The sequence below is a fragment of the Polypterus senegalus genome, chromosome 8 (assembly GCF_016835505.1).
Source record: "Polypterus senegalus isolate Bchr_013 chromosome 8, ASM1683550v1, whole genome shotgun sequence".
NCBI classification, from domain to species: domain Eukaryota; kingdom Metazoa; phylum Chordata; class Cladistia; order Polypteriformes; family Polypteridae; genus Polypterus; species Polypterus senegalus.
In genome coordinates, this window is record NC_053161.1 from 101587260 (window position 1) to 101603151 (window position 15892).

The following is a 15892-nucleotide window of genomic DNA, read 5'->3' on the forward strand; positions in this document are numbered from 1 at the left end:
AATGCTCCAAATTCATTAAAGTAGCTTTTCTTGCCATTTGTCTACCTGCATAGATCGAGTCCTTTGATTCCCTTCTCTCAGTTTCTTACTCCACTTTCTTGAATGAAGGCTAATATTCCAATCTTCTCTCACACTCTGGTAAAACATGGAGTAACATGCTGTTCTTTGTTTATACTGTAGGAATTTCACTACCATAAAAAAGGAATAAGACACCCCTGGCTAAACTACTGTAATAACTGTTGTAAAAGAGTAATGTAATTATCATACAGCTAAGAAAAGCAGGAGCTGAAAAATGTTTTTTGTGATTGGTCGATTTACTGATCGCTGATTGAGTCTTTTGTAGTGAGACTCGGCTAATTTAGAACAGCAGCTAATTGATTAAAGCTTTCCTCAAAAGTTGAAAACTAGCAATTCACAAATGATGAAAACGTCTTTTTTTTTTTTTTTTTATAAATTTAGCTTTCTTTCAGATAAATACATACATTACAGAAGAAATTAAGCAATATGACAGATTATAATTTTGAGAAGCATTTTATTTTCTTTAATGTGGTATGCCTAGTTAAAGCTAAGTATTTTAAGGAAGTTTTATTAATTTTAGTATGTTTATGGTCACTGAACAATAACTCTACAGAATTCCATTTTGTTATTACAAAATGAACAGGTAACACCCATGGTCATTTTAATGTTAAACATTGGGCTTCTTTGCATATGGTTATGCAGGAGCTTCTTGTAAAAGTTTTATAAAAAAAATAAAAATAAAAAGAGGCAAAAAAAAAAAAAGAAAAAAAGATTCAGATTCAGAATCAATATCAGACTTGACCGAGCAAGTAAAATGGTATCGGTGATCTGAATTCGCCCGAGAAAAATCTTATCAAAGCATCCATACATAACAGAATTTTTAAATGTACATAATCCAATTTGGGACCTTGGGGGTCTGGAGTAAATTCTACCAGAATCAGGCACAAGACAGAAAATAATGCTGGAAATGTTGCAGACTCACCAGAGGGCCCTCTAATGTGCCCACGACGATGGACAGAATTTAAAAATCACTAATTAAACAATGACGCACACTTTCATGCTGTGGAAGAGTAAGCAGACTACCAGGTCCTCATACAGACACAGACAGAACACGCACTGTCTGCACACAGACAATGACATGGCACAGGATTCAAACCAGTGAGATGACGGTGCTAACTACTGAACCACAGTGGAACTTAGAACAACAGAATAACAACACAACTTATAAAACAAGTAGAATTTTATCCACATACAGTAAATGTTGAAATTAATCAAACCAGCTGCTAAAAATATCAAAGCATTTTAACTGAAAAACACATAAAATGAAATTATTTATTAAACAAATTTCAACAAAAACCATATTTAATCAGTACCTGGTCATGAGAATAAGGTACACCAAGAAAAGTGTCAAATCCTTGGTGAACAGGAAGAAAGGTTCGATTAACCCCAAAACCCAGATGCCATTTTCCAACCATAGCAGTGGCATATCCCAGGGGTTTCAGAATTTCAGCAATTGTAGTTTCATTGAGAGGAAGCCCACCTTTGGACCCAGGATACAGCACGCCAGGATATAGTCCAGAGCGGGTTTGATAGCGGCCTGTTAAAAGAGCTCCTCTGTGGATGAATACAGAACAATGTCACAGAAAGATGCAAAACAAATGATGGATATAATTATTCACTTTTAATTTTATTAAGAACTCATTAAAAAGTGACTTAATTTAAACAGCAAAAGTCACTTGATACTATGAAATATAAACATACTTAGGCTGGGCAGAGATAAGAAGCAACAAAACTAATAAGGTATGTATCATCCTAATCAAACTCAACTAATGAACTTAACATCATATTTCTGTAATGAGAAAAACTAGACTGGAAAAGCATGCAATTTTCATGTTTATGTATACTGTACTAGAAGTGTAATCATTGCATAGTGGTCATAACATGACTATGCTAGAATACTAAATGAAGGAAAATGTATTATAACCACCATAATAATTTTACACTTTCACAGGTATTACTTTTAGCAAACAAAGGGATGAAATATAGTTAATGACAGGCCCTTGGTCTAATTTTAAATACTGTATATACTTGAGTTTAAGTTCTCCCACGGTTAAGTCGGGGCTTCATTTTACCGTATAATTTCTGGTATTTTACAATGTTGGTCGTACAAATCAAATGTGGAAAACTCACGCTATTGATCCGAGAGATTACGATAATCTAACGCCCACCTGAGAGAGAGTAACCACAGAGCACACTGCCTTTTTTCTATGTATTGTGCCTACATGACCACACGGTAATATCTGAACTATTCCGAAGCGACGTTTGCACTGTTTAGTGTTTTTTGTATCTCACATCCTCATACACCTTTATCGTAAGAGCATCCCATAGCTACAATGGAGCATTTGATCAGAAGAAAATATGAAGCTGGTTTTAAATTAAAAGTCTTTGAAGTGGCGAAAGAAATTGGTAACTGCACTGCTGCAACAAAATTCGATGTGTCTTGAGAAACTGGTGTGTGATTGCAGGAACCAAGAAGATGTAAAAAAAATAAATAAAATAAAATTTAATTGTCGTATTTTTGAATGGGTGTATAAGTTGAGGTCTGATTTTATGATCAATTTTTTGGGTTTCAAGACCTGACTTATACGTTATGAATATATATGGTATGACAAATATGACAAAATCTGATTCTCCTGAAAGACTGAGGTGAGATATTTTCCATTCAACTTTCAAACCTACCCATTCATTTTGTATAAAAGATTTAAGCAGGCCAAGAGAGACAGGGCCTATCAAAAGATGAGAACCACCCTAGGCCAGGGTTCAAGTGAATAATGCTTATTTTTATGCAGTTCCCCATGTTGATAATTTTACGTTCTTTACATAGAATGGCTACCAAAATACCCCTCAGCTTGGTGTCATTATAATATTATGTTAATCTTTTTATTCCTCATCTATACCTCTTTCTCCCCTAAAGGTGAGCTTTGTTTGACCCAGCTCCTGGCTTTTTATCTCCCTGCTGAGCTGGGTGGAGGGGTGGTGGTGGGTCCTTTTCAAATTAACCCAAGAAAACTTCCAGGCATGTCTTGGCCAGGTAAATAACACCATCAGTAGCAGACAGCGGCATTGTTAGGGGGCTTTTAGAGCATCATCCCCTGATCCAAGGCATATAATCTAGGGTCTTCAAGAGCCCCACACAATCAATACATGTATGCCTATACCCCAGATATTCAAGGGGCCAAGCCCTGATTTCCTGAGTTTAGTACTCTGAAAATAGCCACTGACCTTCCGAATACTCCAAGAGACCCAAATCACACCCGGCTGACCATAGTGCAAAAACTCCAAGGGAGCCAATGGTTGTCAAGGAGTGGGGATTAGGCCTGTAGTACTTGCTGTAGCTAGCAACACACTTGGTTTTGCCTGGGATGGCAATCCATCCTTGCCTTCCATTCCTATACATACTGTGTATGTATATACAGTGGAACCTCGGTTTATGACCATAATTTGTTCCAAAACTCTGGTCGTAAACCGATTTGGTCGTTAACCGAAGCAATTTCCACCATAGGATTGTAAGTAAATACAATTAATCCGTTCGAAACCATACAAACTGTATGTAAAATATATATTTTTTTAGTTTTTAAGCACAAATATAGTTAATAATATCACAGAATGCATAGCGTAATAGCAAACTAAACATTGAATAACACTGAGAAAACCTTGAACAGAGAAAACTAACACTGCAATAGTTTGCGCTATAGTGCTAGGAACCGCTTGCTAAAAACACTTTTTTTTAAAATGAGTTTTAAGCACAGGGAAAAAAATGAACATTTGAAAAATCCGTAATTTAATAAACCACCAAGAAAAGTAACATTGCAGCAATGCACGCTATGAACCGATCGCTGTAAACAGAACTGAAAACAAAAACAAGCCTTTTCTACCTTATGAATCCAGCCCTCCCTCGCTCGCTCGTGTGTGCGTGTGTCTGTTTTTCACGAGCCTGGAGCGCCTGTGTGTGTCTCTCTCTAGCACGCTCCTGTGTGTGTGTGTGTGTGCCTCTCTCTAGTGCATGCTTCTCTCTCTCACGCGCCTGTGTGTGTGCATGTGAGTATGTGTTTCTCTCACACATGCGCGCCTTTGTGTGTGTGTCTCTATCTTGCTCACTCGATCGCTGCACAGGAAGAGACTGAACATGTACAAACCTAAAGGGAAACTGGCTTGTTCGTATATTGAGTGTGTGGTCGTGAACCGAGGCAAAAGTTTGGCAAACTTTTGGTCGTAAACCGATTTGTACGTGTACCAAGACGTTCGTGAACTGAGGTTCCACTGTATGTATGTATGTGTGTGTGTGTATATATATATATATATATATATATATATATATATATATATATATACTAGCAGAATACCAGCCATGAGAAGTAGTGTGTTAAAGAAGGTACGAAAAAGAAAAGGAAAAATTTTAAAACTAACGTAACATGGTTGTTAATGTAATTGTTTTGTCATTGATATGAGTGTTGTTCTCATATATATATCTCTATCTATATATATCTCTCTATCTATCTATATATATTTATACGTAACATGATTGTCAATGTAATTGTTTTGTCACTGTTATGAGTAGTGTGATATATATATATATAGCAAAATAAAGAAGGAAGTTAGAAAGAAAAGGAAACATTTTGAAAATAATGTAACATGATTGTCAATGTAATTGTTTTGTGTATTTGGCGGCAGCGTCAATTTGTTTTCGGTAGCTGCATCAGAAAATGTACCACGACGTCTGACACGCCTCCTTTTTACTGTTTTCTTACAGCTTGGATTGCTGCTGTCATACATACACACACACACACACACACACACACATACATACATATATATATATACATATATATACACATATATATCTTCATATCTACATATCTACATATATATATATATATATACATATCTACATATATATATATATATATATATACATACATATATATATATATATATATATATATATCTACATATATATATATATATATATATACATATATCTACATATCTACATATATATATATATATCTCATATATATATCTATATATATATATATATATATATATACCTATCTATATACATATCATATATATACTGTATATACATATCTACATATATATATATACATACATATCTACATATATATATATACATATATACATATCTACATATACATATATATATATATATATATATATATATTTATGTGTATATATATATGTGTATGTATGTATGTATGTATGTATGTATGTGTGTGTGTGTGTGTGTGTGTGTATATATATATACACATACATATACTTGTGTGTATGTTTATATGTGTCTATATGTGTGTGTATAGGTTTGGTCACTGAGTGCAAGGGAAAAATAATAAATTATAGTCTATAAGTTATTAAACAGTAAAACATTAACGTTTTAAGAAGTACAGGTAGACTGAAATTACATTTTCTATGTGAACGTTCAAATTTGTGCCTCTGGTAATGTGCCTTACCGGCATTTAAAGAAAATTAGTTTTGTGTCCTCTGCAGTGTTAAGAGAAAGGCTTTGGTTTGGGATAAAAGGAAAAAGGTGTAAAGAAAGGAAAGTTGCCTTTTTCTTTTATATAGTATAGAGATGTGTTCGCTGGCGTTATGATCGCCTTTTGGGGACAGTCGCGTGGGTCTTGTGTAGACTGGTGAGGCGTCCCGCCATTAATCGGCAGTGATGGCACTGTCAGTCCTCCACTCCTCTGCGTGTCTTCATAATCCGAGCTGAGGACCTCATAATCGTATACGTGCAAAAGTGTGAATCGCCTTAATATTATTTTGCCGTGGTGTAGAAAAGGGGTTCCGTGTTTGCACTTGTCTGGGCTATAGCGCAGGGGGAGGATGAAAAAAATTAAAAGTGCTCACTTTGACTTAAGGCAGAAGCGCAGTCAGCGTCTCAAAGGCGGCACAGCTATGCACGCGCTGGCTGCTCGACTTTTGCTGGGCAGGAGACCCCAGTTTTGCAGACACGTTCATGATATCAAAAGTCTCAGCGCTCTTTGGAGGTCATTCATATATATATATATATATAGCAAAATACCAGCGCCAGCGGAGAAGTAGTGTGTTAAAGAAGTAATGAAAAAGAAAAGGAAACATTTTAATAATAACGTAACATGATTGACATTGTCATGAGTGTTGCTGTCATATATATGCCTGCCTAAATAAGTCACCCTCGCTTTGCTTACTTTTTACCGTTCATTTAATCATGGCTAGTGGCGGAAAAATTATAAAATGGAAGGAGGATGGCTTTACCAAAACAATTATTGATGGCGAATCGATTATTCATAAAGCTTGAATTGGTGATCTGTTTTTCTGTGTTAACCTCATATTTTTTCATACTTCTTCTCAAACCAAGGTGGTGCGAGGGTAAAATGAATCGGGATGCGCTGATCAATGTAATCGGTGTACCAGGAAATCATGCATTGACAAAAGCTCCCTTTGCTTGTAATGCAAAGTGTGATTAAATGCATTATTTTTAAGCGTTATGGAGCACATGCATGAAGCTTCTCAGCTGTGCTTGTGCTAAGAAAAGGAAAGATTTTTAAAATAACGTAACACGATTGTCAATGTGACCTTTTGTAAGTAGTCCCTGGAGGATTCAGTGTGTAGAAACTCTAGAGACAGCGTGTGTATTAACTTGTGGATTTTTCTGTATTTGGTGGCAGTGTGACAAAGTTGCTTTGGAAGACGGCTTTAGCCGCGGAGCTCAGCTCAGAGCGAAATAAGATGAATGGGAGGGGAGATGATGACGTGACTCCCCACCCGCCTTAACTGTCAATCCCCACAAACACAGTCTCGGAATTTGCATAAGCACAGCCCTTCACCTACAATTTTAACTTAGTTACAAAGTGATCAAAACTCGTTTATATCCTCGTCCTCTCATTAAACTTGTATCCCGCATTACCTGTGGGCATGTGAAACGCCAGCGGTAGCCTGTCTCTGAACTTAATTTAAAGTTTAGGTTTACACCTTGCTTTCTTTCCGAGGTAGCAGTACTCATGAATATGGTAGTATATGTCACTCGCTCGCTTCTTATTGTTTTGCTGCCTTCTCAATTATATAATGCATGTTTTCTTAAGCGCTTTTTGGAGGTCTTCCTGGTTTTCTACGCACTGCGTTGACAGTCAGTTCACGTGATTACGTGGGAGGCGTGATGATGTCACACAAAACTCCGCCCCCCCGTCTTTCCAGCTCAACTCTATTACAGTTAATGGAGAAAAATACCTTCCAGTTATGACCATTAGGCGTAGAATTTCGAAATGAAACCTGCCCAACTTTTGTAAGTAAGCTGTAAGGAATGAGCCTGCCAAATTTCAGCCTTCTACCTACACAGGAAGTTGGAGAATTAGTGATGAGTCAGTGAGTGAGTGCTTTGCCTTTTATTAGTATATATATATCTAATTCGCCGTATAAGCGTATCCAAAAAGATCGCGGACATGCTATAAGCGCTTGCTGTCGATGGGTGATACAAGGAACATTATAAAGATCCCGCTACAATAAATAACCGCGCTGTTGCTGTTTCAAGCTGAATAAAGCTGGTGTTGTTAGAGTGCTGAGACTCAACTTCGTGTTTTGGAGCGCAAGACGGGGGCTCGCACTTCACAGCGCACACACACACACACACACACACACACAGGATGTTGACTATATGAGTGAGGCACACAGACTCAGACGGAGAACAGGAGACGATTGCCCTCAAGAGAAGACAGAGAAAGATAGACGGGAGCGAGCGAGATAAAGAGAGAGAGAGAGAGAGAGAGAGAGAGAGACGGGAGCGAAAGGGATACGTGCGAGCGAGAGAGATAAGGAGAGAGAGAGAGAGAGACGTGCGCGCAGCGAGAGAGATAAGAAGATAGAGACGCACGTGACAGAGAGAAGAACCATCAGCTCACTTGTGATCACATGACGCTCAGCAGACAAAGTGTATCCATACTACTCGTATTTCAAGACATTGCTCGTTTATAAAGTCAAAAATTATTAAAAAATTTAGCTCGTCTTGCAAAACACTTGTAAACCGAGGTTCAACTGTATATACAGTATATATGCACATCCATAATAGACAAATATATCAAAATGTTTAAACAAGGTTACAAAAACTGACAATCACAAGTGAAGAGCACAAAAATAAACAGAACACCAAAAGGCTTGTTAATCTTTCCTTAGACACAAAAACCTATCACAGCCATTTTCAACTAAACAGATGTTCACAGAACAACAGTGTCTTCAAATGCTTCTTAAACACAAAAATATAGTCAGCATCATGAGTTTTAGTAGCAGACCTGTGTGGGCAAGGAGCAGCATAGAACTTTATGATAGCCTCCACATACTATACATAAGTGCTGGCTCACTGTCTAGTCTGTAGAGAAACATCAAAGGCATGGGAAGACCAATGCCTGGACCAGAAATTGTGAAATCAAGTCATTTTCTCACAAGTATCATTTTCCCTCCTCTGTCCAAATGCATGCTGTTTAATGGATTAAAAAGAATTGCACATTGGCCTAGTGTGGATACCTGATGAGTATATTATGTTATGTGAATTGGCTTCCCTTTCAGCTCTGGATTTTCTGTAAGCAGCTGCCTCTACTAACAAGTACTGCAAACAAAGTAGGTATGGTAAACAGATTAACGTGCATTTTAATTTATAAAATATTCAAAGGCATTCCAAGAGACGTCCCTTAGCCACTGCTGTGTTTTCTTTGCTCTGTGGCTAGAATCATTGGTTTATTGGAAGGTGAACATTTGTCCAGAGATCTCTGAAGCAGATTTTCATTAAGGATATCACTGTACTTTGGTACGTTCAGCTTTGCCTCAACCCCGACTAGTCTCCAGTTCCTGCCCTTTAAAACCAACCCTACTGAATGATGGTTCCACTTCCTTTATTCACCTCTGAAATGGTATTGCATATAGGATAAGTGGTGCCCGATTTCCTCAAAATCTGACATTTAGAATTGAGGCCAAACAGTTCAGTCTTGGTTACATAAAACCAGGCAATCTTGTTTATCACTGTCTGACAGCCTTTTAAGTACCTTTCTGCAAATTACATGTGGGATTGCAAATGTTTTTTTTACTGTGGAGAGGCTTCCATCTGGCTAATCTACTATAAATCTCAGTTCCATGGAATATTCTAGTGATGGCTGTCCTTCCTTCTCAACACAGGTTTTCTGTAGCTCAGTCAGATATACTATATGGTTCTTGGTCACCTCTCTTACCAAGACCCTTCTGCCGTGATTGCTCTGTCCTAGGAAGAGTTGTCCTAGGAAGAGTTGTGGTTGTTCTAAATTTCTTTCATTTAAAAATTACAAAGGCCACAGTGCTCTTGGGAACCTTTAGTGCTGCAGGATTTTTTGGTAGCCTTCCCCATATCTCACTTGTACACAACTGCACTCGGGTCTTAATTTGGGATCCTGTGGTGGTTCATCGTGTTGTGGGTGTGGCAATGCACTGTATCAGTACATGCTCCCAACCTCTCTCTCTGCCCCATATTTATACCTAGACACAGTCCGGCTCCCAAGCTCTGCAGTCAAAAATGTCAACCTCATGACTTGTTTTATAGTCAGATACACATTGTCAATGAGGGACCTTCTACTGACAGGTGTGCACCTTTCCAATTCACGTCTAATCAATTGAACTTACCAAAGGTGGACTCCAAAGAAGGTGTAAAATGACGATAAATGGAATGGGATGCACCATAACCAGATTTCAAGTATCATAGCAAAGAGTCTGAATATTTGTATTCATGTCATATTTCAGTGTTTTATTTTTAATATATATTATATTATATTTACAAAAATTTCTAAAATCCTATTTTCAAGGGAACTGAATGCTGCTCAATGAGGAAAAAAAATTAAATGATTTCAGCATAACACTGCAACATAACAAAATGTGATAAAAGTGAAAGGGTCTGAATACTTTATGAATTGACAATAAGTATATGTGTGTGAGAAAGTTTTGCCCTATTTTTTCAGTTATTGCAATAACCCAGACATTAAACAGGACACATTAACTGGTGCCTCAACTCCTTGTTTATCTTTGCACTCTTTGATTTACAATGTATATAGTTCTGTGCCATGCCAATGGATGGTTCATGCCTTGTGCCAAATGTTAAAGGCCCATGTAACACTGAACTGAATTAGGTGGCTTCAAATGGATTGATACAGAAAGTTATAACAATTAAATACATAAAATGCAAAAGCACTTAATTTCATTGTCATGGTTATCTGTCAGCATGAAACAACTGCGCTCCCAGTTCAGTAATTTAATTTAAATGTGTCAATCTTATTCTTCAAAAAAATTATTTCAACAATCCAATTGTCAATATAAAGTCTTGAATACAGAGCTCTGTACACATTTTAGAATTTACAAACAACTACCATTTAAAAAGTATCTATGAATTTAACAAGCATTCTGCATGATACTAATTACATTTTTAATTTTAAATTTCAACTTATATACTTTTCCACTTTTACACATCCAAAAGCCACTTGAGTTGGCAAAACAGATGCCCAGTAGAAGTTACTGAAATGCCAACAAAAGTCTCACACGCAGCCAGGAACTCGGTGTCATCTCTGCCTCTTGCACATTCACTTCATCACAGATTAACTCAACATTGAAACTACTGTACTTTCAGAAACTGTATTTTTAAGAAATGTTTACTACAATTAGTCACAGACCCCATGCAAACAGCTTCTAAAGATAGGACATCAATTGATGCAATTTTGACATTGTTTGAGTTGAAATCTGGTGCCACCACAAGTCTGTTTGGGCTTAGATCTTTAACTACAAAATTGTCTAAGATGCTATTAAGGAACATGCATTTTATGTACTGTACTAATACATGTACACATTCTACTAATACAGTTAGTTTTGAATAATAACTTTATTTATATAGCACTTAATCATATACGTGCAACTGAAGGTGCTTTCCACAGATTAATAAAGAAAAACAAATATATACCACATTTACTTGGATTATTATCATTAATTAATACTATGATAATTTGCAATAAATGTAAGTATACTAAAGGCAAAATCAGCAAGGTATTGTTAAGCAAAATATACCCACTAAAGTGCAAAACAAATCTTTTCTCTCAGAAAAGGATTTTCTAATTAAAATGTTTATACATTAAAGGTTGAAAATAGAACAACCAGATCTAATAAATAAATATAAAATGTATGCAGTATATATATACATATATATATATACATATACACACATACATACACACACACACACACCTAAAGGTTTATTAGGAACACCATACTAATACGGTGTTTGACCCCCTTTCGCCTTCAGAACTGCCTTAATTCTACGTGGCATTGATTCAACAAGGTGCTGAAAGCATTCTTTAGAAATGTTGGCCCATATTGATAGGATAGCATCTTGCAGTTGATGGAGATTTGTGGGATGCACATCCAGGGCACAAAGCTCCCATTCCACCACATCCCAAAGATGCTCCATTGGGTTCAGATCTGGTGACTGTGGGGGCCATTTTAGTACAGTGAACTCATTGTCATATTCAAGAAACCAATTTGAAATGATTCGAGCTTTGTGACATGGTGCATTATCCTGCTGGAAGTAGCCATCAGAGGATGAGTACATGGTGGTCATGAAGGGATGGACATGATCAGAAACAATGCTCAGGTAGCCCGTGGCATTTAAACGATGCCTAATTGGCACTAAGGGGCCTAAAGTGTGCCAAGAAAACATCCCCCACACCATTACACCACCACCACCACCAGCCTGCACAGTGGTAACAAGGCATGATGGATCCATGTTCTCATTCTGTTTACGCCAAATTCTGACTCTACCATTTGAATGTCTCAACAGAAATCGAGACTAATCAGACCAGGCAACATTTTTCCAGTCTTTAACTGTCCAATTTTGGTGAGCTCGTGCAAATTGTAGCCTCTTTTTCCTATTTGTAGTGGAGATGAGTGGTACCCGGTGGGGTCTTCTGCTGTTGTAGCCCATCCGCCTCAAGGTTGTGTGTGTTGTGGCTTCACAAATGCTTTGCTGCATACCTTGGTTGTAACGAGTGGTTACTTCAGTCAAAGTTGCTCTTCTATCAGCTTGAATCAGTCGGCCCATTCTCCTCTGACCTCTAGCATCAACAAGGCATTTTCGCCCACAGGACTGCCGCATACTGGATGCTTTTCCCTTTTCACACCATTCTTTGTAAACCCTAGAAATGGTTGTGCGTGAAAATCCCAGTAACTGAGCAGATTGTGAAATACTCAGACCTGCCCGTTTGGCACCAACAACCATGCCAGGCTCAAAATTGCTTAAATCACCTTTCTTTCAAATTCTGACATTCAGTTTGGAGTTCAGGAGATTGTCTTGACCAGGACCACACCCCTAAATGCATTGAAGCAACTGCCATGTGATTGGTTGATTAGATAATTGCATTAATGAGAAATTGAACAGGTGTTCCTAATAATCCTTTAGGTGAGTGTATATATATATATATATATATATATATACATATACACACACACACACATTTTACCTAGACATATGTACATGGCAACCCATTGAGCTGAAACAGTTTGATGTTATTAAAGTTAATGAAACGATACAAAAGCATATAAAACAGTTTTCCATTGATCTTGTAGGATGTAGATGGAGTTTTTTAAATTATTATTATTCCTGGATGTGATTCATTAACCAACTGACACGGAGGAGAGGAAAACAAAAAACTCCTATAATGGGCCATAGGAGAAAAAGAAACCTCTGGAGGGCCACAGTCGGAAGACAGAAGTGAGCAAATCAAATAGGTCTGATAGTGAATATGACATAGTGTTAAAAATATTTAAAAAGTGATAGCTGTCTTTTGATGACAAACAAAAAATATTTAAATATGCTCCAACATTCAAAGCTGTCAATTACATCCCAAATGCACATGAAAATTATTCCATATGTCTATTACATATTTTAAAAAGACAAAACTTTAAGAATAGCTGTAATTACTTTAGAGTTTGTAATGATGAAGGTGGTTTCTGAATAAAAAAAATGAAAAGGAAATGTGGTAGTGTGAGGCAACTATAAGATCTTTTAATACTCAAAGGATTGGATTCAGTGCCAAAAATACTGTGAAAATAACTCAAAGAAGAAAATACACTTTTTGTCATTTGTTGCCATCAAGTGGATAGAATTGTGAACTACAGCTAAGAAAAAAAAATGTGCTTAGTCTTCAGTCAGACAGTTAAATAATGTTGGAAAACTGATGTCTTCAGTCTTATTTCAGATGACACCCCTCCATCTATTTAATACTTCTTTTTTCAGTAACTAAACCACACAATGCACAGTGACAACAGCTAGGTTTCTGTTCTGAATAGAAACCCAGTCATTCACTATTGTGCCATAATAAAGTTGCTGATTTACAATGGTTGTTTGTTACTGCACTTCCTTAAACAGCAAGAAATATGCATATTTGTGCAAATGTCATTTCTGGGCAGTTTTTTTTTTTTTTTTAATAGCACTGCTTCATAGCTCTTATCAATTTTAGTAGCAACATAGGACATAATGATGTGACAAAGTGCCAGAGTGCTCCCTGAAGACTTGCTAGTTAGGGTGACTGGCCGTTCCACACTGGACATGTTTGGCTGTTTGTGTGTGTGTACAATATGATGAACTGGCACCCTGTGCCCAGTCCAGCCAGGTTAGGCACTAGCCTCATGACTTAATCATGAAGATTAAGCAGATTGGAAAATGGATGGAGAGATGTATTTACATATGACAACTATGCAGCATTTACTGTAAGTGCATAATGATCCAAAGGTGAAAGTGCCTACAGTAATTCATTCTCAAAATTCAAAACATTTGCATTGCCTCTCTCTTAATTTTGGTCATCTTGATGAAAGAAAACCTCTTGGAAAAATAAACTAGACTAAGAAAATGTATTCTTTTTAGAGAATAACAAAAACATATCATAACAAAACAATCTCTTTGGAAACAAAAGTACTGTATCAAGCTTTATATACTGTATGTGAAAAACTGTACTCAGTTTACTAGGTTCATCGACACATTAAAACTAGGAGCCTACAACTTCAAACAGCCTGCCATGCAGCTGTAACTTAATACTATATATAGTATGGTCACCTTAAGTATTGCAGCAGAAAATGCTATGCAGTGAGGGTGTTGCATAACATACTATTCATTCTGCCTTTAAGTTAAAAATCATGCAGCATAAGATGAAAATATTTACGGAGATCATTTTAGCTCTAGTAATGTGATACGAGATCTTACTGTTTAAGTCCTTTTGGTACTTTGTGTAACTAGATGGGTATTTATTCCTTTATGTTTTGTCTTAAGAGGTGTTGTATTATACTGTATTAGGAAACTGAACTAAGTGCATGTGTAAATGATGAATGATGCAGTGTGTTTTCTTATACCTTGATATAATTAGTCATTGACAATTTTTGCCAAGTTTGTTAATATTATAAAGCCCTGAACTGACTTCTCAAAGCCCCTTTTCCCCATTTCAATTACTGCACACCACACGTGAATGCTGGTGAACATATGCAAACTCCAATGATTAGGCTTGGGACATAGAATCCCAATTTTTCACACAATTTACTGCATTAAACCTTTAAATTCAGGAATTGAAACTGCACATTTTAGGAAGTGGTTGGCGGATGTGAGATGTTGAAAAAAGTGAAATGCTCACTTTGTCTTAAAAGTTTACGCTAGCACGGTCAGGATAAAATTTGGCAGTTCACTTAAAACACTTCTTTTAAATTTCCTTGCATGTCATTCACCACCCACAATGTAAAGTTTAACTCCTAGCGTTAGACTTTACGACAGATTTTTTCCCCCACAGTTTAAAGTACAGAACTTCGTCCACTGAACACCTAATGCTGCAAACATTTGTATTCAAAGTTGTTGCCTACCTGGAAGGAGTGCATACGGGGCTGGCGCTATAGAAATCGGTGAAGCGAAGTCCATGTGCCGCTAATTTATTCAGATTTGGAGTAGCAGAAGTTGGGTGCCCGTAACACGCTAAATCTCCATATCCTAAATCATCTGCAAAAATCAAGATAATATTAGGACGTGTTGTGAGGCACAGCGCCCGGCCTCCAATAACGATCAGGCAAACGATCACACAGTGCATGTTGCTATAACGGCATTTTCTGTGGTATCGATTCATTTTCTTGACTTGGGAATAGAGTCTTCCGGGCCAAAACAAACTGTCGTGATTTTTCCGTATGTGATTAAATGAAAAAAAAATCCTCCTTCCAAAAGCAGTAAATGTTTCTCTTAGAAACGCATTTTAGTCGCTCTTCATTGAACAAGTATTTCCAACATTATTTCTTTAAATGCATGTTACAAGAAACAGAACACGACTGGTTACTGTCGGGCGAAGCAGATCATATGACTATGCAATTGCCTCCACGTGACAAACGTTTTGGGCAGGACGGTTTGTGGGAGTTGTAGTTCAATGACTTGGCATTGTTTAACTTTACCCTCGAGTTCTCATCCTTCCAACCTGAATTTGAGACTAATCACTTTGAGGGAATGTGACGGCAGAAAATGTTGGCGTTCCCACAACTAGAGAAAGCATCGTATTCCATAATATAGCTAACACTAAACATTCGTGATAATGGACAGGTAAATAAGACATGTTTTGAGGGAAGGTAGTTATTTCGGGTAAGGAAGGAAGCCTTTTCGAAGTAACGTAGGTATACAAATTAATCATGGCAACACGTTTATGTTGTTTAGCACGTGCGAGCAAGAATTTTACTGTTAACAACACTATATAGCTATGAAAAATAATGACTCATGTCCACAAATGCTGACTTTCAGAAAATGATG

At 37.1% G+C, this 15892-nt stretch overlaps 1 protein-coding gene across 1 annotated transcript in view; it reads right to left on the minus strand.

Annotated features, from left to right (window-relative positions):
- Positions 1-15432, minus strand: part of arsa (arylsulfatase A) — a 28215-nt gene extending 12783 nt beyond the window's left edge. The window contains exons 1-2 of the mRNA XM_039761512.1: positions 14971-15432; positions 1392-1632 (exon numbers count right to left, since the gene is read on the minus strand). Of these exons, the coding sequence (XP_039617446.1) occupies positions 1392-1632; positions 14971-15227 (498 nt within the window). The 5' untranslated portion in view covers positions 15228-15432. The remainder of the gene's footprint in view (positions 1-1391; positions 1633-14970) is intronic.
- Positions 15433-15892: the final 460 nt, after the last annotated feature.